At 37.4% G+C, this 26,328-nt stretch overlaps 1 protein-coding gene across 2 annotated transcripts in view; it reads left to right on the forward strand.

Moving 5' to 3' along the window:
* oprl1 (opiate receptor-like 1) overlaps nucleotides 1–24,953 on the forward strand; it is a 39,919-nt gene extending 14,966 nt beyond the window's left edge. For both annotated transcript variants that reach the window (XM_087780755.1, XM_087780754.1), the window contains exons 3-6: nucleotides 10,412–10,499; nucleotides 11,442–11,624; nucleotides 11,996–12,086; nucleotides 20,110–24,953. In XM_087780755.1, coding sequence (XP_087636881.1) covers nucleotides 10,412–10,499; nucleotides 11,442–11,624; nucleotides 11,996–12,086; nucleotides 20,110–20,657 — 910 coding nt within the window. In that variant the 3' untranslated portion in view covers nucleotides 20,658–24,953. The remainder of the gene's footprint in view (nucleotides 1–10,411; nucleotides 10,500–11,441; nucleotides 11,625–11,995; nucleotides 12,087–20,109) is intronic.
* Nucleotides 24,954–26,328: the final 1,375 nt, after the last annotated feature.

The following is a 26,328-nucleotide window of genomic DNA, read 5'->3' on the forward strand; positions in this document are numbered from 1 at the left end:
GACTAACAGGTCTTTGAGGGTCAAAATTCTAGCTGATAGAGAGGTGTTCAAATACTTATTTTCAGCTTTATCACATGAATAAATTGTTTAAAAAATCATAGATTGTGATTTCTGGATTTTTCTTTTTACATTATCTCTCACACAGTGGACATGCACCTACCATGAAAATTTCAGACCCCTCCATGATTTCTAAGTGGGAGAACTTGCAAAATAGCAGGGTGTTCAAATACTTATTATCTTCACTGTATATCTTAATAGTTTTCTGTTTGAGATCCTTGAATCTAAGCTATCGTATATTACTGTAATTCATATATTATTTATTGTATATTATTGTTACAATTTCTATCCTTTTTTTAGATCAATAATCTGATTACAATTGTACTATATGTACTGCAGTTCAGCCAAAAGATGGAAGGAGTTCTTGCAAAGATGTGTGGATATGCCAAACTCATGACATCTCACTATGTTGAGATTAAGTTAACTATTTATTATTAAGACAATGTTGAAGTTGGACAGGCCAACCTCATTTCAATGAAGGATCGCCCAGGGGTGAAACTGCGAAAACCTTGCGTGAAACCACAGCTGATGATGATGACGTGGTGAAGTGTCAAGAGATTGAGTTGGTTAGTTTTGAGCGCGAAATCACATCTTGTTAAATCCAAGCAGACCATTGAGAACACTATCAACTGAATCACTTCACATTTTAGCAGCTTCCTGAAGATAAAGTGCTTAGTGCTGCTGATATATTAGATCCAGCAAACTTTCCAACACTAGCCACTTATGGTGTTGAACGCGAGTAGTCGAAGGTCATTCACGGAATCATAAAATGGAGCCCTTTCATCCATTCCTTCACCTTGTACGTATCATTCTCGTCTGCCCTGTTGCTACAGCTCATGTTGAACGGCAGTTGACCTTGATCAAAATAATTCTGGGTGACTGGCGACTCAAACTAGGTGTGAATAACATCCAGCATTTGCTGCATATTTGTTCTGAGGGTCCACAGTCAACAGATGGAGAGCATCTTCTGTCCGCTCAAGAAGACCAAACATCATGCCTTATGGTCATCGAAAAGACAAGGCTGCTCATGATGAAGTTGGTATGGATTCAGATTGATTCACTAGCATGAGGCTGAAAATGTTTCTGCTAGGTTTATTGAAAACATTTCAGTTGATTTGAGTCACATCTGTGGATGCATTTTAAGGCAAACTTGAACCTCACTGCTTCTTTGCGAAAACAGCATGGGAAAGTCAAAGGAAATCAGCCCAGACCTCAGGAAGAGGATTGTGGACTTGCATAAGTCTGGTTCATCCTTGGGTGCAATTTCTGGAAGCCTAAGGGTGCCACGTTCATCTGTGCAGACTATTATACGCAAGTATAAACACCATGGGAATGTCCAGCCATCATATCGCTCAGGAAGGAGACAGGTTCTGTGTCCCACAGAGTTACAGAGTGGCTTAAGGATAAAAAAGTCAGTGTTTTGGAGTGGCCATCACAAAGCCCTGACCTCAACCCTATTGAAAATGTATGGGCAGAGTTGAAAATGAATGTGCCAGTAAGACGGCCTACAGACTTGGCTCAGTTATACCAGTTCTGTCGAGAGGAATGGGCCAATATTCCTGCTAACTACTGTGAGAAGCTTGTGGAAGGATTTCCAACACGTTTGACCAAAGTCATACAGACAATTGTACCAAATACTAATGAGCTGTATGTAAACTTATGACTTTCAAGAAAATAATAAAAAAAATGTCTAAAAAATTATCTTTGTCATTATGTCTTTGTCTTTATTTTGGTTTCATGTCAAACAATGCTTTGGTGCCCCTACTTCGAAATAAATGTTTGCCTTTGTGCCCTACGACCTGCCTTGGTGCCCTAAAATGTATGCTTTTCTTTAAGGCGACACTTGCCTTGACCTTATAAAGTTTAAATTCGAAGCCTGCATAATCATCTATAGACAGCCAGGTTTCATTTATATCAGATAAAAAACAAAAAAAATAGATGTGTCCTTCAAATTAAGCAGCTTACAGGGATCTGATATTCAACAATCAACACACTAAATTCTCCTTCACAATAGTAGCAGAAGTATCATTTTGAATTAGATTTTCTTCTACAATTTAAACTAATTATGGGTTTTATTAAAATGTTCATTTTTATACACCCTCTCTCTATGTGGTTGAAGGCAGGGGATGTCTGTGGGAGAAGTGCAGAGGAGTGTGTAAGACTGCAGTTCTGCCTCCTGGTCTGAGCCCTGAGTTGTCAGGTTGATCAAAATGTATTTCTAGAAATGTGGCAAGTATTAATGAGAACTGCCCCATCCAAAGTGGGGTGTGGATGCAGTTTTTCCTAATCAGACCTGGTTTCCCTCCAAAAGTCTGCCAGTTGATTATAAAGCTAACACTGTTTGCAGGGCACCACATCGATAACCAGCGATTTGATGATGAATAGCGTCTAAACATATAATCACTGGTTATATTGCAGTATACTTTGGAGTCTAACATTGTTCGTGTGTATGCACACACTGAATCATCATTAACTTTAGTGATCTCTGTTCGGTATAACTTACTGTATTTACGTTTAGCTTTAGCCAGCAACTATACATTTGATTATGAGTCATCCGCTCTGGCCCCAGGAATGCAGACTACAGATACTGACTTAGCTAATTTCACGTTTCAAAGTATTGAGTCGCCTGGAAGGTTGTCTTTTCGAGTGGGGATAATCTTTTTTTTCCAAACGTTAAGGGGTCGTTGAGGCTTCGTGGGGTTTGGTCTGGAACTAAAGTTGACGAATATACTCAACTGAAAGTCTTTCAAACTTGGTCTTCTGGGCCCTTGACTCCAACATGTTGCTCCAAAAGTTAATGATGAAGTGACAAAGATGAGTAGATGAGAAGGATATTCTGCTCTGAGCCATGCGGTCAAGAGGGGTTTAGAGCAGGGGTCAGCATGGACAGACAGATAAATGCTGTCCATCCCATAATCTCTACTGTCTAGGTGTGACATCGATGTGTAATTCTGGTTTTACTAACACTAGACACTAGACCTCCCTTTTCAGCCTAGAAAAATTACATTTTGAAGTTAGGACAAGCTGTATGCTAAATTAGCTATTGTTATTTATATAAGGGACTTTTCTGCCTCTGATTATATTGCCTTTAAAATTGTGGTTGCTTGCTTCATGGAGTTTGACACTTCTGGACTCAAGTGTTTCTGAACAATGCGTAAACAAATGCATCTAGAGGTACCGCTTTAACCTGAAGCAAGCTGTAGAAAACATCAGCGCTCATGATCTAGAAGAAATGTGGAAACAGATGCGTGGATTTGAAGGGAGCAGGAAATATCAAAAGAACATGGAATATAGAAGAGGAGAATGCTTTGTGGCAAACTTAAGATAAATCGAGGGGAACTAAATGCTTAAGCACCACAGCTTCCCACCCGGGCTGGTTGGTAAAGCATCACACTTGCAATGTGTGTATAAAAAAAAGGATAAAGATGGCCCAAACAGAGTTCATTTGATAAATATTTTACTTTTGAGCTAGACTCTATCAATAAAGTGTTCATACTAAAGTCACATAAATGCATGGATAGCCTAGAAGTAATCAACACAAATTAATGTCAGAGTACCATTCCACATTGAATTAGAACAAGTGTAAAGACAACACAACGTGAAAAATCAGGATAGTTATTACAAATGTACATGGTTTCCAAGGAGTACAAAGTTGAGCTAGGTGTCAAATTTCAAATCCAAATCATTTGCAGCTGATTAAAGATAAATAAATGTTTAATTATAATAATAATAATTATCATTATTATAGTTAATTATTAAATGAACAAACCCAGAAGGTTCATGCATATGCTGCATAAAATCTATCACCTTAGATTATCTTAAAAACATTTAAAGAGCCCTTTGCTTTGAATAATCTCAAAAGTGGAGTTAATTAATGGTTATATTGTAATATATTATTATTATTATTTATTAAACAGCTGAAATAAAGTTTAAAGCGTTAGATCACGCTTCTGCATGTTTGTGTGCCCGCTCACAAGACTCACAAGCTCTCCTCTTCTCGACCACTGCTCTAAAGCTCTCTAACTCTAGTTGCTATGGTAACATTTAAACATGCCTGCAAAATAAGATACCTATACGCCACAAAAACGAATATAAAGTGCATGAATTTTAACTCACCATAACGCCAAATCAATGGGAGCCCTGAGCTTGTTTCTTTGTAATGAGACAGTCCCATCTGGGAGTGATGGTGGACAATGACACCCGAAGTGTGTTGCTTGTGTCCAGTCTACTCCGTTGTTTTGTTTGGCTTCACACAGATAGGATGTCGGAAATGGCAACAGGGTTTTCAGTGCTGTGGTGGCGATCTCAGGGTATTCTGCCATGATTTTAAACCAAACACCGGCAGAGTTGTTGTCTCGAACATACTTTTAACATACCCTCAGTAATTTCTTCTGTCCTTTGTGTTCCTGTTTTTTTCTTTCAAAATACTCCAGGGGCTTGTCTTTTAATCCAGGATGCCTGGTCTCTAAATTCAACAAAGAGCAAGAAGCGAAACACTGTACAGTGAGCTGTACAGTGAGCTATGGCGAGGAAAAGCTTCCTTTCAGAAGGAAGAAACCTCGAGCAGAATCTGACTCATTGTTGACGGCCTGCCACTTTGACCGGCTGGGAGTAAGGATGGGGGGGTAGACAGATGGATAAGGAGAAAGAAAGAGTTGCAAAGTGTTTAAGAAACATCTTAAGACGTTTTTATTTGTTCAGGCTTTTCCTTGATTTTCTGGAACTCCTGTTGTGTTATCAGTTTTATCTTGCCCTTTAAAGTATATACTTTATTAAGTATTATTTTGATTGTTTAAGCGCTTTGTGACCCTGGTCCGGAAAAGCGCTATACAAATAAAAATTACTTACTAACTTACTTACTATTATTTGAACATGAACTCATCTGAAAACCCTTGCGACAGATATGATGTGATATTATGAACGTGATCGTGTATCATGCTATTTCAAATAAAAACCAGATGTGCTTTAAGCCTTGAAGACATGCAGATCCCAACTATAAAGGATAGAGCCCTCGCTTTGGAAGAGCAATTCAACAGTGATTGATATGAAGAGTCTTTGCCACAGTGTTTTCCACTATCTTGCTTCTTTCCTTCTGATTTCTCTCCTTTTTGCTCCCTCTCTTTTTAAATCAGTGAGTAGGAAAAGAGATAAAAGGATTGTGATTATGATGACTCTTTTATCTGCCATGCTGTTCAGTTTCAAATATTAATATTCATTTTGAATTATTCACACGTTGCTGGTCTGTGTGAAACTCAATCTAAGGGAGCAGCTGTGTGATGTGTTCTTTGAGAGACAAGCTATGCACTTGTAATCTTGGTACAGAACCACTGAAGCCATGTGTGATGGCCAAGCATTGAATTCTAAGGTAGTAGCATAGATTCTGTCAAAAATGATTTTTCATATATTTTTTCTTTCACTCTCTGAATCATTTGGTCACATCCGTACCTCAGGATTGAGAACCATAATCAACACTTTAGACAAATCAACTTACCATTTGCGTCTTTAGTCTGCACTAATGTGTTATGCCCTTAACGCTTCCCTTATGAAGGGCGTCTTGGAAAATAATAAATTCCTAAATATATTTGTGTAAATATTCAAATATTATCTACTCAGATTTTAAGGCCGTTATGTGGCCTGTAAAGTCTTGAAATACATAGAAATATTTCAAGAGAATTAAACATACCTTGACCCACTGATACCATAGTGTTTAAGGTTGGTCAATTATATATTGATAACTCTATTTTTAAATCGGAAGATTTTATTAAAGATTAGTGGTTTAAGCAGTATTACTAAAACTAGGGGTTCCAAACCTTACCCATGCCAAGGCCCCTCAAACACCATTAGCCTATGGCAAGGCACTCCCCTTTGAAAAATAGGGCAAATGCTTCAAATATATTTATATACAAATCTACTTTTAGAGCTTAGATTTACTATAGAAAAATATAAATCTATATATTGAATTGTATTTACTTTTTACTATGTATGATTTGTTAAGTAGTTCAGGCAATCATGGCACATTTTCTGTTTGCCTCTACTAAAACGAAGAGCACTCATTCTGTTGAAATTTCAGGACAACCCATCAACTTTAAATATCTGCAGGATCTAATTTACCTGAAATAAAAAATGCTTTTTTCACTACTGTCTTATCCTCCTTCATCTAATGAACACTTCAGGAAGTCCAATTTATCTGTCATGCTTCACAAGAAGCCCCTCCATGTGCATTTGTGTTTTCAGCGTGAAGAGCTCTTGAGGAAAAGCTTACCTCTGTAGCAGTCATTTATCTAATTTGTATCACCAGCTGAGGCTGGGATCAGCTCTACTCTTAATGCAGTCCTAGGGCTGAACGACAATCAAAGTCTTTGAGAGGAATTATATTTTTGTGAATGTCGATGCCGTGTGACCTGCAGAGAAGAACTTACATTTTTTTTTTTTTTTTGATGGATAAGTAGAAACAATAAAAAAAAGTTTAATTTGCAAATAATAACCAGTTCAGTGTGGACACAGAAGGGCTGTTTAAGCTGGCTAACTTTATTAGCCCACTCAGAAAAAACAGACTCAAGTAGCGCTGATGAGCACACAAGTAGACACAAGCAAACGCATGATTCAGTAAGAACCAAGTGTTCAGGGCCGATTCATCTACAGCTTTATGTGCAAACAATGGTACATGTATCAACACGTAGCATAATTTCCAGTTAAAAAAGGAGAAGTTTATATCAATGCAAGTTTATAGGAACAACTTTTTAAATGTAGATAAAACAGTTGAACATATTTTATTCAAATCAAACATATTCCCTTGGCAGGTGCTCTGTCGGTGTGAGACAATACATCCATGTAATGTAAAAATGTAAATTTAAAAATGTTTACATTTAAAGCAGTCAGGTTTAACCCTTGCGTTATCTAAGGGTCAAGGTGACCTAAAGGACAAAAAATAAACTTGTTTTTTGTGTCCCTTTTGGGTGAATGACTCCATATGAATTCATGAAAGCCAGTAAAGCTGTTGACCTTGAACTAGATAAGACAAGGGATAAGTTTATTGTTTGGTGAAACAATGCGACAATTAGGGCAGTAGCGATACACTAATCTCATAATACAATATATTCAACTCAAGATACGATTTCCTAGTATATATTTCAATACATTTGCATTTTTTTCAGACTTTAGTGACATCATGTTATTGTTCTGTTTCCAACTGGTAGAATTAATAGAACTGGAAAGTAAAATATGCCTAAAAATCAGCTTTAAAAGCAGTTGGAGCTGACTGTATACTATCCTCTCATTCTCTGTCATCGTTCATTCGTTTGGTCCTTCAGCTGTGGAGACGTAATGACTGCTGCCATCTACTGTAATGTACAAAGCTGTGTTATTTATACAGTATATCATGTTAATGATACTTTATACTTTATTGAAATATAAACCCGAAAATACTATGACTATAAAATATGATTTGAAAGCCCTTCTCCTCCCCCGTAAATAATCGATACAGTGCTGTTGAAAAATATATATTCACATATTGGGGTATCGATTTTCATCTCACAGCCATAGACACCCTAGGAAGTTATGCAGATGACTCACAAAAGGCGCACGATAACAGTATTGAAAAATAGGATTGTCAGCTTGTGGCATCGCTGTTTACAAGATAATTTAGGCAGGAAACTATTTATAAAACTGAGGTGTATCTGGTCAAGTTCCAAAATAAAACTCTTTTGGAAGATGTTGAATTACACTTGATGCAGACACATTCAAAATTTGGGATCAATGGAAATCCTAAGACCCTTTTTTTTTTTTCAGTGTCACCAGTATAAAGAAAAGATAGAGAAAATTTTGCACTTTATGGAATTGTTCATTATGTAGCAGCTCCATTATTGTCTTGTTTGTTCTTGTTTCTCCTTTGAAACAGTTTTAAAATATTCACGTGTTTGTTCTGCTGTTATTTCTGACAGTCAGACCTTCTTGCTTATCAGACCTCAACAAGGAAGAATCTGCTATATATTTTTTTTCATGTGTTGATAATCACAACTGTTTTTCATTTTTCCTTTTCCTGTCGGTCTACAAAACAACCTCTTTCTTACCCTGGACTTTTGAAGAAATTAGGCAACCTTAAAGTGTTTTTCATGTATAACTTGAGAAATATCTCCTCATCAGTTCATAAACATCTTTTTTTACATAATGCCCACGAGAGATCCAATGACACATATATCGATTAATCCATAATGATTTGCTTCTGATTGCACACTTGCCAAATAGACTGCAATTTCAGATCCAAAATAAATTACCACATGTTTGCTTGATCAATGAAATTTCATTAAAGGGCTTTATTCCAAATCAGTTAATTCATAAAAGCGTCATTAGACTTCATTCTTCTGCAAAAACAGGCAGAATATGTTCATTCTCACAAACTCTGCTTTTATCAAAAGTGTCATTGATACCCGAACCACCTCAAAACAACAGGTTGGTTCAGGATGTTCTACAGATGCATCTGTTTCATCCAGCACACTGGCTCACCTATGCTGCATTTCACTGGAACACTTTGGTGATGCTCTTGTTCACAAGTCCTCCGCAGCCTCTAAATAATAAATGATTTCTTCATAAATCCATGTGAGGAGACAGGAAGCGCTGATCAAATCTGGGTGCATCTTTTCATTTCACTGCATTGCCCATCTCAGCTAAGAAGATTACACACTTGATTTCTACTGCTCTTACTAAACCCACCTGCATGTGTAACCGACAAGGCTTTTGTCATTTAGTCTTTAGCCAGTATTGACCACCAACTTTACTAATGGAATAATTAATTAAATAAGATTAGCGGTGTCTAACTCAATCTTGGGGCCAAAATCCTATAGCCATGCAAGTCAAGGGCAGAAAACTAAATGTATGTATACCAAACTGTAAATTTGAGTTTAAGTTATTAGCTCTAAAGGTCTTAGTCAGCATATACTCCTTCAGAGATTGGTACCTGGCAGGGTGTCATCTACTCCCAACTTCCTTTACCACATAAGCAGTGACAAAAAAAACAGTAAATATGATGATAAAGTCTTGTCTCATTAACCTCATATCAACATGAACACAAATTTACTTTGATTTTGAGCCAACCATCCGACAGGCCACATTAAAATACTTGGTGGGCTGGATTTGGCCCCTGGGCTGTGAATAGTTCCATAAAGGTCACATGGTGTTATAAGATGAATTAACTGCTACATTGTTCAGTTCGTTTGGATAAATCGGGATAAACACAAAAGGCCTTTGGGTGGATGACTATGTCATTTTTTCACCCAAAAGTTCTTTAAATAATTGTACCAAAAACCATCTTCGAACTTTTCGGTTTTCTTGTAAAAGGAGATTACAAACCTCAAAGAATAATCTGGATGGTATTGATGAAGATTTAAGTGTTGTATTTACTTTAATTATACTTTGATGTGTCTTGATGTGTGGCAGCGGTGACCTAAAAAAGATGATTGTCTCTGGCATGTTCAAAACAGCTCCCGTGGTGATAGTTACAGTTTTTGTTCCATTATTATTTATAGTTGGCAACGTAAAGGGCTCCTTGAATTCTCCTTCAACACACGTCTTCTTCCCAGCATGAGATTAGAATTAGCAACAGCCTACTTCAATTATCTCAACTGCAGCTGTGTCATTTACATCAAATCCATAAATGTCGTTTTCTAATCTATGTTCCAATTAAAATGGTTCTGTGAAATATTTTCATTGTTTTATTCATCTCCAATGCAAACTGCTGTTTTACTTTACAACACCCACCACACAGTTATTTTGCATCCTTTTCAATCTGCTGTTTACTTCCATATGGCCTTTTGGTCGTGATCATAGCCATTGCTGGGCTTTTGTTCCGAGGGCATGGTCATAATAATGTGTGAAATTAGTTTGGATCAGGTTTGATTGTGCTCTCTGTCTTGATGGATAGATTGAAAGCCCATATAATGTTTCTCTGGAGCAGAGGACGTAGACACCAAATGACCTGTGGAACATTAATTTGATGCTTATCGAGGTACTTAATAAGACGGAAATTGTTAAAGCTGTGACGCTTTACAAGGTTCTTTTAATAACAATTGATATCTGTGTTTGTTAATAATGACATGAAGATACATGTGGTCAGTATTTACTGTGAGAGTTTTTGGATGTTTCGTGTACAGTGTATTTCTAACCATATTCTCATTAAAAATAAAAAAGGATATTTTACCTTTTAATCATGTTTTAAACTTAGATCAATTATTCAATAAAAATGACTGAAATCAACTTTTCAGTGTAGACATTTTTAAATTCAATTATTACCATTCAACAATTCTTTCATATGTTTGCAGTGGTCCTTTTTGATTCAAAATAGATCCATTTTTTGTTCCAGGTACACCAAAATGAAGACGGCCACAAATATCTACATCTTCAACCTGGCGTTAGCTGACTCTTTGTTTTTGGCAACATTGCCTTTCCAGGTATGAAGCAACTTCTGATTGAGCCACAGAAATGATAAATTGTTGATTGACTAATGTGTTTCACCAAAAAACAATGTTTTGATTAATGGATTTTTTTTAAATTGATGAATCGATGTCTCACTCTTCCATAGAACCTGTCGCTATTTAAAATTACTTGAAATGTGATTTGCCAAACGTCAGCTGGATAACTAACTTGTGACCTTTACAGATTGTGGGCTCCTATCATATAATTTGATTACCGAGCGAGCAGCGAGCTGAAGCTATTGACCCTGTACAGGTTAAGTGTCAGAGGAAATGAGTAAATGATCTTTGGTCGTTTGGAAATGTGATCATTGCAAATGTAAATCAAAAACAAAGCCTTCACACAAACAAAATATCAAATGATTATTACACCAGTCACATCATAGTACTCATTCATTATGAAGGTCTGTCTTCTCTTGAAAAGCAATTCTTTTATACGTGTAGGTTCTCATTCTTCCAGTTGGTTCCAAAGTTTTACCTCAAATCCGAGATGCTTCTTCTATGCCAAATGAGCTGGAGTTAGGGGCCAGAACATATCCTGATTGGGGCAGGAACAAAGAACAACAGGGAGTTGTTGGAATAAATATGTAGTCTCTGCGTGGCATGGGCAGAATTTTGAGGGAGCAGCAACTGGCTTCTTAAGAATTTCGGAAGCCACATCTCAGATCATTTGATGGTTACACATAAGGGGAGAGTGAGAACAAATGACCCCCAGTGAAAACAAATGAGAGAGAGAGAAAGAGCAAGAGAAAAAAAAAAAAATCTCAAAATATCTATTTTTTATAATCTTACAAATGTTTAATATGTTCAAGTTTTTGCATGTGGACTTGTGGCTGTTTCTTGCACATATTGCTCTGTTTATGCGTTCACCACCATTAACTCCATCTTGAGATTAAATATATATTTGTATATTTCTTCCAGGGCACTGACGTATTTCTGGGCTTCTGGCCATTTGGAAATGCTTTGTGCAAGGCAGTGGTTTCCATCGACTACTACAACATGTTTACCAGCACGTTTACCCTGACAGTGATGAGTATGGACAGGTACGTGGCCGTCTGTCACCCTGTCAAGGCGCTGGACATGAGGACTCCTCACAAGGCAAAGGTAAAAACCCTCAGAAGATAAACAGTTTGGAAAAATGTTTCCTGACATTCAGCGGTGACATCAGATCAGATGTCAACACCACGTGTATGCCTCTGTTGTCAATGTCTGTGCTTATTAGTGACCGTGTTTGTCAAGAAGAAACCACATAGTCAAATTTTCCTCTTTTAAACATCCTTAACTTGATACTATAAATACAGATTTGTACTTTTTATTGAAGATTGAGAAAACCTACAGGGATAAACTGTTACTAGCTGGTAGAATGACTGCAGTTAGCCACTTGGTAAACTTGCAAATATTGCATTTAGTTTCAAATGTATTTTACTTACCATGATCCTATTGCTATGTTAGTTCTTTCATTTCTCTCTATATAGGTGGTGAATATCTGTGTTTGGGTGCTGGCGTCAGCCTTCGGTGTTCCAGCAATGGTGCTGGGAAATGTAGAAGAGGAGCAGGAGCATAACAGTAAGTGATTCACATGAACAAGTTATTGTCCTTCTATGGCTGATACAGATAAGCAATGGTTAATTATATAAAGAGAAGGGCTGGAGTCAGAGGGATGTTTCACATGGTTACTTCAGGGGGAATGTGAGCTCATGTAAATTATGTTTGTGCTCCACTTTTATTTATTCACTAACATGGAATCTCATTTAGTCTTCGTCTGGGTCAGCTGGGGGAAAATATATTTCTCCTACTTTGCTATCGACAGTTTTTCACATCAGTAGGGAAATTAACCCTCATTCAAAACTAAGGATGCCTTTTTATTGTAAATATTATTCAACTGGTTGAGCTGCCATCGCCACATTTGCCTTTCAAATTTTGCAAAGGGCCAAAATCCTTTAAATTGACGTAATCTCAGGCCCAACAAAACGTATACTATATGTAGTAGTAGTAGTAGTTTGAGTCTTATATATCTTATATTATTTTTTATTCTTGGACGCTCAATATACAGTGCATCCGGAAAGTATTCACAGTGCTTCACCTTTTCCACATTTTGTTATGTTACAGCCTTGTTTCAAAAGGTCGGGTATAATCTGTTCATCCTTGAGAAGTTTCCTTGCAGCCTAATTGGAGTCCACCTGTGGTAAATTCAGTTGATTTGACATCATTTGGAAAGCTCACACAGTTGACAGTGCTTGTCCGACCACAGACCAACAATGAGGCTAAGGATTGTCTTCAGGCACAAATCTGGGGAAGGTTATAGAAAAATCTCTGCTGCTTTCAAGGTCCCAATGAGCACAGTGGCCTCAATTATCCAAGGGTGGAAGAAGTTTCTCTTCCTAGAGCTGGCCGGCAATCTGAACTGAGTGAACAGGGAGGAGGCCTTAGTCAGGGAGGTGACCAAGAACTCGATGGTCATTCTGTCAGAGGTTTAGAGTTCCTCTATGGAGAGAGGAGAACCTTCCAGAAGGACAACCATCTCTGCAGCAATCCAACAATCTGGCGGAGTGGCCAGACAGAAACCACTCCTTAACAAAACGCACATGGAGTTCACAAGTATATCCGACCGCCACACATGCACCAGGTGTCAGACCAGCAGGGGTGGTAGGTCCTCGCCCTCGTCTGGCCTCGGAACAGCGAGAAAACAAGCGCATAAAGGTGCCATGGTGACGCCGTCTTTCTTGACAACGCTGTGGGGGAAGGAACTACTCCAGTCAACATAGACATGTCAGGTCTATTTTCACCTACCTCATCAACTGTCAAACCTCATTGGACTGGCGCAAAATGTCAACACAAAAGTATCTTGTGCACATCTGCTTATAGGGGAACCAGATAACTGGAGATCCCGCAAATCTCAAGGCGAGCCGCTTTGTTAAACACCTGACATCCTCCTCGTCTGTTAACGATAGAGGGACAACTCCGCTCAACTCATCAGGGCCCAAAAACCTTCTTCTTCTCATCACATTGGAACATTAGCTTGTCGATTGCACCGCACAGGATAGCTATGTTGTTTGCAAGTGAGACCCTTATTAAACAACATATCCGTTAACCTGTCTCAATTATAATCATGATCTCTGAGGATGAGGCGGCATGGGTCAACAATCCTTGAACACTTCCTGTCGCTGTCAAGAGCCGTGGGAAGCACTTGACAGGCCACACAATCAGCCATCGTGTGATTTGGGCCTAGGCAAACGAAGCAGACACGTGTGTCCCTCCTCTCCAGGGAGGCTTAGCACGTCATGCACACACATTTGTACACTACAATATTCATTCCCCATCATTACATTCCGCTGTGATCTTTTCGCTTTTCACTGTCAGGAGCTTTCTGCTGAGTTGAAAAGGAGGAAGTGCAGTGGGGATTCCCCAATTCTTATAGGAAGTGGGCTGCACCCAGCTGGATGGCTAGTTCAGTTGGCTAAGCTTTCTCAGAGATGAGGCAGGGCCTTGAGGATAAACCAGTAGAGGAAGCAGCTAGAGGGCGGAGCACCAAATGATGTAGAACTAGCAGAGTTTTAAGGATCGGGGAGATGTGAGTTATTCTACTAGAGCAGGTCAGAATTCTCGCTGCAGAGTTTTGTATTAACTGCAGACGAGACAGCTTCTTCTAGTTTAGACACAAAAATAAACAATTACAATAATACAATTGAGAAGACACAAACGAATGGATTATAAACTCCAGATTGTGTTACAACACCATTTTCCTTAGTTTAGAGAATTTTCTCAGTTGAAAAACTGTTTTTGGTCAGTTTTTTGCAGTGTTGTACAAGAGACCTTTCTTTGTCAAATACAACACCTAGGTTTCTCAGGCTCAGTTTGAGAGACTAGCCAAAGTCACCAAAGTACTGACTCAACCGTGAAAAAGCCACCTGAAGGACTTCCATATGCACTTTATCTCAATAATCTCTGTGTTTGTCCTTATTTTATATTAAACATTGGTGTCTATCTAGGTCACCATATGAGCATATCTGGTGGGAAACATACAGTTATTTGGCGTTACTTGGCCTGGGGCATGAGTTTGACACATGTGGAATTTAATTTATGATCAGAAATCAGGTAACCTTTTATTACAGCTCTTTGGCAATAGGACAGCCCAATCACTGAGTATATTCTTTTGCCACAGACTTCTGGGTATTAATAAACCAAAAGTTGCTGAATGATCGATGGCATACACATGACAATAAAAAATCTGCTGAACGGTCATAACTTCAGTTCTGAGTTCAATAAGAGGGTATAATTATGTGTATTGTTCTCCTAAACAATGTTCTAGTATACTCTTTTGTTTGTCTCAGTGTTGTCTTGACCCTCTAAGTATTTATTTTATTGGGTATTTTTTGATTGTTTAAGCGCTTTGTGTCCCTGGTCTAGAAAACCACTCTATACATACTAATTACTTACATACTTACATTACTTGTTGTTAAAAGCTTAGCATTTTTACACAATCACGATATATTCGTGGCCGTCTGTCAGACTCTTTCTGTTTGTATGCAGTTTTGATAGACAAATTACATGCTGAGCAAATGATGATGGAATAAAATCAGAACAGAAGGACAGATAAACAGTCTGATTGTGATGAGGTCTTTAATTAAAACACAAAGTTTCAATAGATGTTTGTCTGTAAACATCCACTTCTTCCCCTCATCAGAAACGTTGATAGTAAAGGGAGAGAAATTTTGAATCAATGTTTCATTCAATTTGACTTTTGTATAACTGTTTCAATCCTTTAATTAAGAGGATCCAGATGTGGTCAAGGTTTGCTACCATCAATCATCACAACTGAGCACATACTGTGCACACGCTGATGTAGCATCTGATATTAAAGGGGAAGTGTTGCAGTGGAAAATAAGAAAGTCTTTTCCACACACAGTTGTGCATCACCTTGCCATATAGGGTGGGGAGAGAGGGGATGATGCACGATCATGTCTCGGATCTGGTCTTGCTGGCAGGCTTGATATCATCACACGCTGGCTGCAGGAGCTCAGAACTCCCAGATGGTAGCATTTTAACTAAAATGGCAATAGGAAAAGTCTGTGAATTCTGTCCAGTTTCCATGGCAACAGATCCACATTGATAAATCAATGGCCTAAAGAAGAAGGGTCAATAAAAAGAGTCAAATGTGGAGGGGGAAATTCACAGCATTTTAATTATAAGGAGCCATGGTAAACACATACAAATGCTCACTCCTGATAGTACAATACTCTTAACAGTTAGAGGCATAATTGGTTAGAGGCCAAACACATTTGCTTAAACATCTGGAACTAAAATCCAGAGTAAATCTAGAGCAACATGTTTTTAATATACCTTTGGAATCATTTTAAAATGTTGACATGAAAATGCAATATAAATCATATTGTGTTATTTAAATACACTATATACCATTTAGCCTCCCAGAATTCGTGAGAAAGTTCAAACTGTTTTCCATTCTGAAATAAGAAGCCCATCAGCAGATGTTTAAGCATGCCTTGTCATTAATAAATCTACTCCAAAAACATTAAAAGCAGGGACTGGCTTAGGGCTATGTGGCTAAACTGGTTATTTAAGTTTGCCATATCCCGTGTTTTAGGGTAAGAGAGTGCTTCTGTGTTCATTCGCAGTTCACCGTTTAACCAGCTGGCTGGAAAAAAAGCAGCGATTTACTGGCACGCTCTATTCTTGATCTAATTATTCATTCATTTCTCTGTTATTTACTTGCAGATTTGTCAAAAGAAAATCTGCTTGTCATGGTACTTATGTGTAAGAATCTGTTCACACTAGAAACAAACAGGCCTCGGGCACCAACTGCCACTTTACTTGCCGTGCTGTTTTCCATTTAGCACCAGCCACAGGGCTCCAAATTTTATCCATCGATATTCTTAAATTTCTTCCAGCTATTCACATATTGACACTATTAGATTCTGCCTTCACCAATGTAATTTATTGTAAAAGAGATATACATTCTGTCCTCACAGATTTAACATTTATCATCATAACCATCATTAATCGTCACTCTACTAAGATATCATATATTCTTTTACCGGTATAAAGAGAACTTGCAATAAGACTCCTACCTGTAGCATCCTAATTAAAAACATAACATATATGTATGTATATATATATATAACATAACTAAAGCAAAATAATCTCTTATTTTGTGGTTGTTGTAAATGTTTTTTTGTTTTTTTTTACTGGAAACAAGAGTCTAAAGTGAATGTGTTATTATAACGCTTTCAATTATGAATTATTAAAAAGTTTCTTAATGAATGGTTGAGCTTTTCTAATCCCTGCTTGGTTAGCCTTTTTCACACACATACATATGACATACGTCATACATGTCTTAGTATTGCGATAAGGAAATGCTTTAAATTGTGGTGATCTGGTTTGGGTGCTTTCAAATAAGTAACCTAGTAAAGTAGCTTGCTGGCCGCTATAAAAAAAAAAACCTTGCAGTTTTAGCACATGGAACTTACATGTAGCAAATGGTGGCTTAAATTCTGAAGAATTGACAATACTGATCCTACTGATTCAGTTGTTCCTTTTTGATGATTTTGATTTACAAATGTGTGTGTTGAATTTCGGTTTCAGAAAAAAAAAATGGACCTTTTCCCATTGGCTTCCAATGTTGTCTTGGAATCTGCAGAAGGCATGTTCAAAAGGCAACCTATGGATCAAGTTGCAGCTCACAGCAAAAGACTCTAAACATTTTTGCTTTGATTCTTTAGGACTTTTGCATATGTTTCATAACAGCAATTATAGATTAGATATAGATTATAGATATGGATGAGCTCCACAAGTCTTGCAACAATGTTCAGGAACCAACACACATCGATATATTGCAGTATATCAGTATCAGTATCAGTACACAACTACATTTAGAGTTTTTTAATGCAATTTCTTTCATGCCTTTGCAACATGACATAATTATTACTACTGTTACAAATTATTCTGGGTTTTCTTAAATTTTCATTTCATTCATACTATGAAATTTAAAGGAATCAAAACAGCAGCACAATTTTTGTGGCGTGAAATGTATAGGTTAGGTAAGGTAGAACTTTATTTAAAATTGTTTGTTTCCAATTAGACACAGCAATACAGCAATTATTCATAAAAATAAAAATAAGAACAACAACAAAACGAGAAATAAAGATAAAGAAGTATGTATGTTAATCTAAAACCTTCACACCTACCAGAGATGAAGAAGAAATGTAAGCAAAAACTGCCATAAACGGATGACACTTATTTTATATTAAAAAATCTTTTTTTTGAATGCAGCCAAAGTGATCCTCTTGGGAAAATATTCAACTTAAAAAATGCTACTACAAAACACATTATGAGTGATTGAGAGATAATTGTAAAGTCTTAGAAGAAGCGGGTGAGAAGAATTTAAAAAAAGATTGATGAAAATAAAATAAATAAAGAATAAGAAAATAAAGGTGAAAGGAAAATAAAGGTCATGAGTATGAAAGGAGAATCATCAACTCTTAAATGGAGACCTGGAATTGACACAGAATTTGGTGAAAAAAAGGTATTTTAGAAGATACAAGTATTATCGGTAAAACTTTTAAAGACAAGTCTTGTCTTTAGGGAAAAGTGAAAAGATTAGAGAAGAAACACACTCAGTAGGTGTAAACTATAGATAAGAGTGCATTTATAAAAAAAAAGAACAAAACCAATACACGCTGTTGTCCTTTGTTAGCATTTGTCCTTGCAAGCCTACTTACTGATGTCTTGCTTTAGCATTCCAATGCAAATTACAATGCGCTTTAAAAATGATAAGTGAAGAAGCATTAGTTCAGTTATATATCTCTGTTCAAAATGTAAGTGACCATGGGTGTGTGAAAAGGTAGAAAATGTACAACTGTAATACAAAAGCAGAAGGTGTGTTAGAACTGTACATTATGGCCTTTTCTTCAGCATCATCTAACAGAAACCTGATCTATAGGATTCCCTGCCTGGGAAGGAAGTATTTAAATTTCGAAAAATCCCAACAAGACGCTGAATTGCTAACTTGGTTAGGTGCAGGAAGGACTTTCCAATTAAAGGTAGACAATGAGGCGTCCCTGTCTGGATTGTGTTTTTAAAACATTGAAAAGATACAAGCTCAAACCTCAATAACCTGACAGTTATGTTATTGTTTGCTGTGACTGGATTTTTCCATGGAAAGAGGACGTTTGCTGTCAACCTTCCACATCAACAGATCATGTTATTGTTGATGAAAGCTGTTAAAGTATTGCAGCTTGACCTTTTCTCTGAGTTAAAAGCTTCTGGAAGGCTTAAGGGCAATCGCAGCAATTCACTTATTCTGAGATTTTCCACAGGTGAGGAATTCCTCGAGTCACTATTGCGTAAAGGCAGGCATCGAGATGAGCATGTCTTTCTTATTGGCAGGTGGTATTCAACTGCAAGTCTTAATAGTCCCAATAATCTTCCATTTAAATGTTATTATACAGAAAGTAGATGCCTTGAAAGAGTTCTGATTCCACTCATTTTCACTTGTAAACAGTTAGGAGTAGCAACTTGGACCTCAGCTTTTAATCAAAAGTTCAGATTTGACACTTATTTTGCCTCAGCATTTATGTGAAAAGTTGTTGGCCTGCTTTGAATTACTCCCAATACAGCACTGCCTTGTTTTAGTAGTGTGGCAGTTTGCCTAGTTACAAATGCTATAGTAAGAATAGATGATGGCTGAGATCCAGCTAGCGTCGTGTTGGATCTATCTCATGTAAACATATAGACTAAGTTATTCAATTACAGCCAAAATTGAAAAATTATTGTTATTTTGTACTGCATCTGCTGCAGCTTTGTGTCCTACACAACAGGAAACTGAGAATTTACAGGATTTTTTTCATCCTAAAGGATATTAAATTCAAAGCCCTATGAAGCAGTTAATCATAGGTCCTTTTTCTGTCAAGTGTCCAAACTTTTCAGCTAAAAATATTGTGTAGATTGTACTTTTTTTTCTTTGATTAGGTTTGTTTAGTTTCTCCTATTTTAAATAATTTATCTTCAGGACATGACAGTAATTGCCTTTCAATTTTTATTGTAGCCACTCACCTCACCCACTTTCTCTGTTCCATTTTCTCTTTGGATCCATCCCTTGTTTAATTTATCCTATATATTTAGTCACACTGTGGTCTTATAATCAACTGTCTGGTCGCTTATCTATCCCAAAGGAATCATATTTTACTTCAAAATAACAACTCAACCCTATTATTTAATCTTAATTCTCAGATTTATTTCTTAAGATCCAGACAAATTCATCTTCCAGCTCTTCTCTCAACCATGACTTCATTGAGGTTAGGCTGATTAAAGTGCCCTCTTGACTCTGCTCCAATTATCTCAACAAAATTTCCAATATGTACCTCGTTGTTGCCTTCAATTACACTTGCACTTACATTGACGAATGAGGAAAAGCGTTTGATGCCGTGGAGATTATGAACCAAGCAATACCAGTATGAAGACACACAAGTGAAAGAAAAAAAACCTTCTAAAGCCTCTTGAATCTAAAATAGGCATCTTCATCGTTTGAAAAAACTATTTTATCTGAAATGTGTTTGACCTTTCTTCACTTTAGGTGTCGAGTGCATCATCGTTCTGCCAGAGCCAAGGATTCACTGGGACCCTGTGTTTGGAGTTTGTGTCTTTCTCTTCTCCTTCCTCATCCCTGTGGCTATCATCAGCATCTGCTACAGCTTGATGGTGAAGCGCCTACGGAGTGTACGCATCCTGTCCGGCTCAAAGGAAAAGGACCGCAACCTTCGTCGAATCACTCGTATGGTCCTTGTGGTGGTGGCAGTTTTTGTTGTGTGTTGGACCCCAATTCAGATCATGGTCCTGGCTCAATCTCTTGGCTTCAACCTTAGCAGCTTGTACACGTTGGTCCTAATGCATTTCTGCATCGCCCTCGGCTATGTTAACAGCAGTTTGAATCCTGTGCTGTACGCTTTTCTTGATGAAAACTTCAAGCGCTGCTTCCGTGAGTTCTGCAACCCATCACCATTTCGCCTTGATACGCAGCAGTCTGGAAGGATGAGGAGTATTGCAAGGGAGGTGGCAGCCGCCTATAGCTACAAAGCCGGAGATGGCGGGGGTCATGGCGGAGGGACACCTAATCCCGCATGACTAGGCGTGGAGCTCCCGCTGGTTGGGATGGATCCCAACCGTAGGGGAGAGCACCAGGGGACAGGGAACTCCAACACAGAATTGACACAGATTACAGCCCTCTAGCGGCACGAGCCCCCCCGCCCCCCAACTAGAAGACTTGCCTGGGGTGGGGGGGGGTTAAATGAAGATGATGAGGCAAATGGGAAAAGGATTTAAGAATTGTTTAAATTATAGCAGGAAACATTCATGTTGGCAGAGGAAACTTTTGAATCTTAACTTCAAGACTTTGAGCTATGAAGCTGGCTGATCACTTTGGAAAATCAAACACCATTATTATTATTAGATCCAGATAGGGTCAACGATTAACAAGATCGATTCAAGTGTGGAAAGAATCTGAAGGACTGGACCACAAATGTGAAAAACGTTCCATGACATTACACTGTACATATTATGGGAATGCATATGAACAAAATCCATTGACAAGGCCACATGAATGTTATTTCTAATGTCATCTACACTGTAGTGTTTTGATTGTACATGACGTGTGTGGGAAGATATATTCCTAAAATCCTGAAATTTCTTTCTTGGGTAAAGCTCAAACATAAAGCAAAGTCACAACTAGTGTTACATCTTAACTGTGGAAGAAATTGTGTGTTAAATGCAACTCAGATAAACAAATAATTTATTTATAGATGATGGCAGAGTAGGACAGGTCTGGTTATGACCAATGAGACATTTTAAGGAAAGATTAATTGTGCATTTCTTTAAAAAGTGTTTAAAAAAATTGTAAAAAACAAACAAACAAACAAACAAAAAAACATGTTTAAAATGCTGCTGTGCTGTTTGTATTAAACTTTTATTTGGTTGGGCTCAGATGTTGGTGGACTTTGGGTTTAGAAACATATAGGGATGGGTGAAAAAATGGTGTATGGTTTTTTTGTTGGCTACACCATAGTGGTGAGCAGAATACGAGGGTCAAGTTTTTCTCACTCTTATAATTAGTGTCTTCAAGTGGACATTCACCCTGAAGCAGAAATCGCATGAACTGTTTCATGAGTAGAGAGCAGTATTTGTCACTTGCACATACTTTTATCCATCAACATCTATCGAGCTCAAATGACTAAAGCATACTTTTCTGTGCACATACATTGTATATAACAAGTTAACACCAGTGCAAAGCTTACACCACACACAAGTGAAAACTTGAAAGTAATGAACATTCTCTTCTGCTGTTGATTTTTTTAAGGACACATCCACCAGAATCAGTTTCTGTTGGCGATAGAAACAGTATGTGTCCACATACAGTACAAGTGGCCGCTGCATGATTGTTGTCACCATTTCAGTTGTGTAAGTGACTATTGTATGGTAAAATATGTGTTCATGTGGTTTCAGTTTGTGAGAGCATATTCATAAATGATTTATGTCACCATGTTATCATCAACTCTGTAACCATCACAAAATGTTAACAGACGAGATCACGCTTGTGCCTTCCTGTATGGTCAGTAAATGTTTTGTAAAGTCTCCTGCTGCATTCAACGAACTCTGAGCCTTTTTATTGAAATCATTAGAGCATAATGTCACCTTTTCAATTTAACCCAAATAGAAATTATGATCAGGTGTAAATGAAAAAATGTCATTTCTGGTTTAAGGGTTTGTGTCCACTATATTTATACAAATCCATCTTTTTGGGAGGCTCTTGATTGTTACCTGATAGCAGTTTCTCTTCACTCAATAAATAAATACAATGAAGTAAAGTAAAATAGATACATTTGTTTTATTGCCTTAAATATTAAGTGAAATCTTCTACCGAAGCTAATGCCTGTACTCTTGCTGTGTTATACTTGTTCCGCATCTATTTAGAAAAAAATGAAATGGAAATCCCAAGTTCAGAGAATGTATCAATGTGTGGTTAACTATAATTCAATCTGATCTATTCTCAATGGTCCACTTGCCCTCTCATTTACAGTACTTCAACTTTATTTTATTCCTCCTCCAGCTCATGCTTCTCCTCCTCTTCTCCTTCCGCTAGCTCTCACAACAAATAGCAACATCAGCGTAATTCCATTCATGACAGTTTTGTACGTCCAGACATTGTTGTTTATTTTTCAAAGGAGTAAAAATCCACTAAACTTTACCAATTAATTTGGTCGAAAATAAGTGCTTTATTAAAAAGGTTAGGACTGAGCCTTTTTAGAAATATGAACTATTAAAATAAATATCAAAACTGCTACTAAAAGAAACATTTTAGAAAAGTGAGATGTTAAAGGTTGTACCATTTATCTGTTGTGCAAGCAAGTTCCAAAATGCTACTGTTGCCCACTGAGCTGCTGTTACATATAATATGAATTGGGTGGAAATGATGGAGGTCCAGACTCTCGAAGTTTTAATCGCGATTAAAATGCACTGAACAAAAATATAAACGCAACAAGTTGTTTTTGATCCCATTTCTTATTAGATGAACACAAAGATCTAAAACATATCCTACATACACAAAATAACAATTTCTTTTAAATATTGTTCACAAATCTGTGTAAATCTGTGATAGTGATCACTTCTCTTTTCCCAAGATAATCATCCCACAGTTTGGGGCATATGAAGATGCTGAATAGACAGCCTGATTATTGTAAAAATTGTGCCTTGGACTGGCCACAATTAAAGGCCTCTCTAAAATGTTCAGTACACAGCACAATGCAACGGATGATTTGAGGGGTAGAGAATGTTCATTTCTCTACCATAAGCCATCTCCAAAGGCGTTTCAGAGAATTTGGCAGTACATCCAACCAACCTCTTGTTGTAACCTCACCAGCCCAGGACCCTCACATCCAGCATGTTCACCTCCAAAATGTTCTTAGACCAGCCACTCGGACAGCTGCTGCAACAAGTTTCCATAACCAAATAATTTATGCAAAAACTGTCAGAAACTATCTCAAGGAAGCTCATCTGCATGCTGGTCGCCCTCATTAGGGTCTCGACCTGACTCCAGTTCGTCGTCGTAACCAATTTGAGTGGGCAAATGCTCACATTGAATGGCGCCTGTCACTTTGGAGGGGTGTTACAGACGAATCCCAGTTTTCCCTGTTCAGGGCAGATGGCAGACAGCATGTGTGGCGTGACGAGGTCCTTAGGCCCATTGTTTAAGCCGACACCTGATTTGTTAAATCATGTGTGCTTAACTGGTTGGAACAATAACCTGCACTCTCTCGGCCCTTTTCTGGACCAGTTTGACACACCTGCTCTAGGCGTATACAACAGTGTTTTCCCGTTTCTGCCAATTTCCTGCAACTTTGCACAGCCATTAAAAAGGACTTGACCCCTGCCCCAGAAAAAACAAAATTCCACATGAGTGGCCTTTTATTGTTTACAGTATAAGGCACACCTGTGCAATAATCATGCTGTCTACTCAGCATTTTGATATGCCATGGATGGATTTTCATAGCAAAGGAGAAGTGCTTACTATCTGAGATTCTGACAGATTTGGGTTCATCTCATAAAAGATAGCTGTTGCTTTTATATTTTTGTTTAGTATATGAGGTATTCGGCAATTTGGACAACTTCGTTTTTTTGTATCTCATTTTTATGTGATTTTGTGTAAACAAATTTGTATCACAATCAAAGATAATCAAAATATGCTTAAATATGCTTTATTTAAGTTAACAAACATTAAATATTTTGTATATATATATGTACCACTATGGTTGTATGTTGTCAAGAGTATTTTTAAAAAGACAGATCTAAGCCTATGGTCTTGTCGTTACGGTCTGCTGTAAGGAAATTACTTTTTGGTTGAGACTTTTATTTTGGTAAACTGATTCATTTTATTTTTTTACAGCACTAGAAGAGACTGAACACATATTTATCAACAAATACTTAGTGTTTTATGGTCTGTTTAAATAAACAATTCCGTAACATATGTATCTTGAAAACAAGAAGGATTTTAGTTCCTTTTACAGACTACTTGAATGTAATACATTTTTTCTATTTTCAGAACTATAAATGCTTCTTTGTTGTTGTTGTTTTGCTGTGCAGTGTGAAAGATTGTTTGGTATGTGCTTAAGTCTTCATGTGTACTAAACTATAGGCTTGTGAATGAGTGAGTAGTGACTTTTGCTTAGGAAATAAATGTAAAAAACTGCTGACAGTCTAACCTAAAATACATTTTTTCCCAGTTTTTTTGTGATGCTATCCATTCATGATTTACAATGAGCTATCTTAAAATGCTTCTTAAATGATACCCTACATTGTATAAAAAGGGTTTGTGTTAGCTTTGATGCTTTGAGTCACTTTTGCTTTTAATTGTAGCCTGTTTTCTCCTCAAGTTGCTGTTTGAATAAACTTGTATATCAAAGTTCAGTTATGGGGCGTCTTGCATTTATTTTTACATAAATTAAGGATAAAAGTTGTAGACAATTTTTTTCTCAGCAACATAGAGAGTACATTTAATTTTATCTTTGGTAAATTATAAAAATTATAACATTACCATGTGAAATAATCAATTGTTGGCAAATAACTTTCTGCACAGTGAGACTTCCAGGTTTGAAAATAAATACAAATACTTGACCTTTTCGACCTCTTTGTCTCTTCTGTTGTGATCTCAGCTGTCCTGAAATATAAAAGGTCAAAGTCATTTTCACATGTCTGTACAGAAGCTTTGTGTGTGTGTCTTTAGACCCAGTTTTAGTTACTTACACAAGAAACTGGTAGATGAAAAGAAGAGAAAGAGAGAGAAAAAAGATTCTATCAAACTTGAGGAAACTAGCTAATTTGCTACTAGCTTTTTGATAACCATGAATAAAACCTTTGTTGTACCAGTGATCTGTTAGATAGAAGTCTCATCCTTTATCTTGCTCAGGTGAGAGTAAGTGTTTCCTCATCATCTCTTCTTTTCTTAAGCTCTCTAAAACGAAATAGTTTATTGAAATTCAGCAGCTCAAATACAGCACAAAACATAATAATGATGAAAACAAAGTAGGATTGTTGTTCGCTTAAATTGAAAAATGTACAGAGAATAATTAAATTCAGTTAAATAACTAAATTAGATTAACTGGTAGGTTAGAAATCTGATTTCATCATTTGCTTGTGTCACTGTCTGACTCCAACCTGAAGCAAGCTACTGTATATGAAGTAGCTCATGCTTCGATTGTGTATCTGCTTATCAAAGACAGCGTCATTTAGATGGTTCCTCCAGAATAAGTCAACTGAATTTGGCTAAGTAGGTACGTCATCTGGAGACACATATTTAGCTGTACTTCTTTGCTTCTATCAAAAAGCTGTTATTATTCAAGTGGATTATCCCAATTGAAAGACAACATTACATAAAAGCTTGTTTTCAAAGAGATTTATTTTGTTGGTGAGCTGCGGCAGAACCTGTGCAGCATTTGAAACCATGTTTTCCCTGGCCAGAAGGGGGCTACCATCAGCAGACTGTGATCCTGTCAGGGAGAACCAGAGGGGGCAATGGGTCAAATCCTCTGTGGCAAACAGATATATTTCTGCTCTGCCAAAGATGTCCCAGATATTGAACACCACCTCTGGATGAAGCTGCCACTCCCCCGGCAGAGGCTTGCCTAGAGAGAGCAAGTCTGCAGCCTGATTCCGGTTACTGGGCAAATACATTGCTTTCAGGCTGGCCCAGGGATGCTTGCAACAGCCGTGTAGACCTGGTGCCCCCCTAGTAGTTTGTATGAGAGCA

Source organism: Callionymus lyra, chromosome 19 (assembly GCF_982586985.1).
Source record: "Callionymus lyra chromosome 19, fCalLyr1.hap1.1, whole genome shotgun sequence".
Classification (NCBI taxonomy): Eukaryota; Metazoa; Chordata; class Actinopteri; order Syngnathiformes; family Callionymidae; genus Callionymus; species Callionymus lyra.